The sequence below is a fragment of the Mytilus edulis genome, unplaced genomic scaffold (assembly GCF_963676685.1).
Source record: "Mytilus edulis unplaced genomic scaffold, xbMytEdul2.2 SCAFFOLD_2442, whole genome shotgun sequence".
Taxonomy (NCBI): domain Eukaryota; kingdom Metazoa; phylum Mollusca; class Bivalvia; order Mytilida; family Mytilidae; genus Mytilus; species Mytilus edulis.
Genome location: NW_027267787.1, coordinates 3,483 through 9,305, shown reverse-complemented (window position 1 = coordinate 9,305; position 5,823 = coordinate 3,483). Strand labels below are relative to the sequence as shown.

Here is a 5,823-nt window from a genome sequence, read left to right as displayed (position 1 = left end):
TTCCTACTACAGAAGACCTTCAAGTAAAACCGATATGATAGAAGAACTGGAGAAGTCAATCGAACAAATAACATCAAAAGTAAAGAACAACATGCCACATGTTATACTAGGAGGTGACTTTAACCTGCCAGACATCAACTGGGACAATACCACAGTGAACACCAACCCACAGTATGGACAGGAGATCAACTCTAAACTTGTTGAGATAGTAACAGAAAATGACTTCATTCAGATGGTAAAAGAACCCACCAGAGGGAAAAACATACTTGACCTGATACTTACCAATAACCCAGGACTGATAGAAAGAATACAAACACAGCCTGGAATGGCGACCATGAAATCGTGATTACAGATGTAAACATCAAAGCAAAAACATACAGAAAAAACTAAGAAACGTCTATATTTATAAAAAAAAAGCCGACATGAATAGTCTACAAAATGATATTGACCAAGCCTTTACAGATCATTTAAAGAACAAAGATAAGCTCACAAACTCAGTCGAAGATAACAGGATTTTTTTCAAAGACACAATTCTCAACAGTGTAAACAAGAATGCCCCACAAAAAACTATCAGTGGGAAACAAGATGTGCCCTGGATGAACCATACCATTAAGCGACTATAAATTAGAAAACGTCAACGTATCTACACAGCTAAAAACTACGATACATCAGAAACTGGAAAAAATACAGAAAAGCTAGAGACATTGTCAAGCAGAGCATGACAGAAGCACACGATAAATACATCAGGGGTATATTGAACGATGATAGTACAAATGGAGAACAGAAAAAGCCTACCATGGGAAAGAAATTCTGGCAATACATCAAGTCCAGGAAAAAAGACACTGTCAACATATCAACCTTGAAGAACAGCTCAGGAACCGAAGTAATAGACAGTAAGGGAAAAGCTGCTATACTTAATGAACAGTATGATAGTGTATTTACGGACGAAGATATGAATACAATGCCATCTCTTGGGAACAGCAACATCGACGACATAGAAATACTAAGAGTAACAGAAAATGGAGTAATCAAACTTCTCAAAAAGCTGGACACATCAAAAGCCATAGGCCCAGACATGATACCAACTAGAATCTTAAAGAGGCAGCCGACCAAATATCTCCATTTTTAACATACATATTTAACCAGACTTTGACATCTGGGACAGTATCATCAGACTGGAAACTAGCAAACATCACAGCTATCTACAAGAAAAGTGATCGCACACAAGCAGTCAACTACAGGCCCGTCTCTCTGACCTCTATATGCTGTAAAACAATGGAACATATCATCTACCGCCATGTAATGAACCACTTGGAAAAACAACAACATTTTAGTGGACTACCAACACGGTTTCAGACAACATCGCTCCTGTGAAACTCAACTGGTGAACACCATAGAATCAGTGGCACGATCTCTGGACATGAGAGAACAAATAGATATGCTTGTCTTGGATTTTTCCAAGGCATTTGACACAGTCCCACACCAGCGGCTATTGCAGAAAATGAGCTACTACGGTATCCGTGGAGATGTTCTTGGTTGGATAAGCGCATGGCTTAACAAACGAAATCAACGAGTTTGTGTAGATGGTGAAATGAGTGATATGAAAGCAGTACGTTCTGGTGTACCCAGGGGACGGTCCTTGGACCCTTATGTTTCCTGCTGTACATCAACGACATAGGCGATTCTATATCGCCATGTACCAGTCTACGACTGTTTGCTGACGACTCCCTTTTGTACAGAAGCGTCCACAACTCGGATACATGCCAGTAGCTACAACAAGACCTTACGCTACTGGTAGAATGGGCAAGACGCTGGCAGATGACATTCCATCCAGCAAAATGTTTCATCCTTAGGGTAACCAGAAAACGCAACCCTGTTGTTCACAACTACATATGATGGGACATTACCTGGAAACTGTTCAGTACTACCCATACCTCGGCTTAGAACTATCAGAGGACATGAATTGGGACCACAATATAACAAAAGCAACATCAAAAGCCAACAGAACACTTGGATTTTTAAGAAGGAACTTAAATAAGTGCCCACAAGACATAAAAGAGAGTGCATACAAAACATTAGTCCGACCTCACCTAGAGTATGCATCTGCAGTGTGGGACCCATATAAAAAGTGCCATATTAGCCAAATCGAGATGGTACAACGAAGAGCTGCCCGATTTGTAACATCAACCTATTCTCGGGAACCAGGAACTGTAACCAACATCCTACAGACACTTGGCTGGCCAACACTAGCAACACGCAGACAAGGAGCCAGGCTCATACTCCTTTATAAGATCCTACATGGAGAAGCATCAGTCATTATTCCAGATTACATCAGGAGACCAACTGTAACACCCGACAATACCACAGAGACAGGTTTTCCAGAGTCAGCACTTCAACGGATGCCTATGAATACAGTTTCATCCAAAGAACAATTGTTGACTGGAACCACTACCTGAATGTGCCATCCAAGCTCCCACAACAGTCGCCTTCCGGGTCTGTGTGTGGCAGTTCCTGGCGTAACTATTGATACCTGATTTTAACCCTGTACAGTTGTTGCAAACATCACACAATTTTATTTGTTTTTGTTCCTGTAAATACACAAAGTTTGTTATTTTTAACCTGGCGTGTACTAGTTGACACACGCGCACAGTATATTTGCGTTATGGAATTTCCGACTGCAGATTAACCACATAGAAGTAGAATATACATAAAGCGTGGATTCAGATCAGGATACTCATGCGAATCCCAACTCATTAATCCTAGCAATGGTTTCCTACAAGAGCATGACAATGGACATTAAATCGAAATAGCAATATTGGACTACACCAAAGCACTTGATACAGTAACACACAACAAATTACTCCACAAACTAGACCAATTTGGAATCAAAGAACCAATGGCTGTCAAATTCCTCCGCACCATCTTGAAGGGGTAAATATCCGGAGACACAATAGTTGACTCTGAGGTTCCTTATTATGACACCGTTTGAGGAGGAGAACCGATCATGTTTCTTTGCCACATAAACGACAAACCAGACAGCTTAACATCATCAGTAAGACTATTTTGAAGACGATTGTCAATCATACAGAACAATTCAAACTGACCAAACTTAAATCAGATTTGGAACAACTAGAAATTTGGGCCGACAAATCAGTAAGAGATGCGATTCAAAGCTATGTCTTATCCATCAATAAAAAACTCTAATTACAATTTATATACGCTAAACAATCACATCCTACAAGAGATGAAACTTACAAGCTAATCGCAGTACAAAAATGCTAGCCTATAGGAAATGGGTATTGACAATTGACAACTCACGAAGAAACTCAAAATGTATACCAACACAACAATTACCAACGAATAAATCCTGAACAAACGTTGGCCAGTTCTATGGTCCTTTGGAATTTAAACCAAATTAAGTTGAATAACTGGATCTTACTTCACTGTATTGGATACCTAAATAATATAAGGGTCCTTACAAATAACTTTATATTGCTTGATCTTATAAGTGATCCACAAACCACTGCCTAAATCATTAACATTAATTTTATCAACAATCAAAGCCGAAACAAGTGGAAACATGTATCTTGTCTTAGGATTGGATAAATCTTACTTTTATTCAAAATCACTGATTTTCAACACACAATCGGTATTCCCATGGGAACCAATTGTCTTTTCTTCTTGCTTCTTCAACGGTATTCCTTTATTCCTACGAGTCTGATTTCATATACGAGCTTCTTATGAAAGCCAAAAGAAGCTAGCATTATTCAGCAACTTTACCTTCCACTATATAGATGATATCCTTTCACTAATAATTCAAAGTTTTTCTTACTAAATATTGAACCCATCTATGCTATCGAACTTAAAATAAATGTAACAAAAAATACATTTTAATCTCTTTACAAGAAATTGACAATAATGTCGGTTGAGAACAAAACTTTACTAAAAATAAGAGATGATTTCAGCTTCCCAATTGTGAACTTTCCATTTCTGTTTAGCAACATTCCAGCAGCTCCTACATGTGGAGTGTATTTTGCCAGCCATTACGATATTCCAGAGCTTGCATTTCCTATCATGATTTACTCAGTAGAGTGTTGCTGTTTACAAGGAAGCATTTTGAACCAATAGTTTAAAGTGGTGAAGTTGAAATCACGGGTTGATTGGCAGTTATGGAATATCTGTTACAGAGATGGCGACGGGTATATTCCAATTGTTTTAGCCACAATTCCGTCCCCTTTTCCTTGAATGTTAGATAACTAATTTTACTTATAACCGGGTTTGCACTTACATGAGCAACATCGCGGGTTCCACATATGGAGTAGTATATGCCTACCCTTCCGGAGCACATCAGATCACCCCCTCCTTGGTCTTTGGTGTGGTTAGTGAGGCTCAGTCTTTAGTGTTTTATTTTGTGTAGTTTTAGTCTTTTCGTAGATTTTTGTCTTTTGTCATGGTATTGTCAGTTTGTTTTCGACTTATTAATCTGAATGTCCCTTGGGTATCTTTCGCCTGTCTCTCATAAAGTTATGTATGTAATTGTTAATTCCATTACAGAATTTAACTGTTTGATCGGGAAACTAGGTATTGACAATTCACTTTAGACCACAACATATACTCCAATAAAAAAGTCTCTCCAGTTGAAATAGTATCAAACAAATACTGATTGCTGCACAGTTTACATCATTCAGTGAGTGAAAGAATTGAGTTCAAATTTAAGTTTCTGTACAAATAATTGGCCAACGCATTGATACAACGTAGATCTTGTTTTATAAAGAGGTCATGGTACAGTGATACTTTTCAAGTTAAATCAATGCTCTTCAACTTCGTACTTTATTTGGCCTTTTTAACATTTTTAGCTCACCTGGCCTAAAAGGCCAAGTGAGCTTTTCTCATTACTTGGCGTCCGGCGTCCGTCGTCGTCCGTCGTCGTCCGTCGTCGTCTTCGTTAACTTTTACAAAAATCTTCTCCTCTGAAACTACTGGACCAAATTAAACCAAACTTGGCAACAATCATCATTGGGGTATCTAGTTTAAAAAATGTGTCCGGTGACCCGGCCAACCATCCAAGATGGCCGCCATGGCTAAAAATAGAACATGGGGGTAAAATGCAGTTTTTGGCTTATAGATCTATCTGCCCTGAAATTTTCAGATGAATCGGATAACTCGTTGTTTGGTTGCTGCCCCTGAATTAGTAATTTTAAGGAAATTTTGCTCTTTTTGGTTATTATCTTGAATATTATTATAGATAGAGATAAACAGTAAACAGCAATAATGTTCAGCAAAGTAAGATTTACAAATAAGTCAACATGACTGAAATGGTCAGTTGACCCCTTTAGGAGTAATTGTCCTTTATAGTCAATTTTTAACCATTTTTCGTAAATCTTAGTAATATTTTACAAAAATCTTCTCCTCTGAAACTGCTTGGCCAAATTAATTCAAACTTGGCCACAATCATCTTTTGGGTTAGTAGTTTGAAAAATGTGTCCGATGACCCGGCCATCAAACCAAGATGTCCGCCATGGCTAAAAATAGAACATGGGGTAAAATGCAGTTTTTGGCTTATAACTCAAAACCCAAAGCATTTAGAGCAAATCTGACATGGGTAAAATTGTTTATCAGTTCAAGATCTATCTTCCCTGAAATTTTCAGATGAATCGGACAACCCGTTGTTGGGTTGCTGACCCTGAATTAGTAATTTTAAGGAAATTTTGCTCTTTTTGGTTATTATCTTGAATATTATTATAGATAGAGATAAACTATAAACAGCAATAATGTTCAGCAAAGTAAGATTTACAAATAAGTCTACATGACTGAAATGGTCAG

At 38.0% G+C, this 5,823-nt stretch overlaps 1 protein-coding gene across 1 annotated transcript; it reads left to right on the top strand.

Moving 5' to 3' along the window:
- The first annotated feature begins 1,895 nt into the window (after window positions 1–1,895).
- LOC139506022 (uncharacterized) lies at window positions 1,896–2,456 on the top strand. The gene has a single exon (XM_071295313.1). The coding sequence runs from the start codon at window positions 1,896–1,898 to the stop codon at window positions 2,454–2,456; it is 561 nt and encodes a 186-aa protein (XP_071151414.1).
- The last annotated feature ends 3,367 nt before the right edge of the window (window positions 2,457–5,823 follow it).

What these genes read in the sequence shown, in the direction of transcription:
- LOC139506022 (XM_071295313.1), top strand. Translation starts at nt 1,896, where the DNA reads ATGGGACATTACCTGGAAACTGTTCAGTACTACCCATACCTCGGCTTA.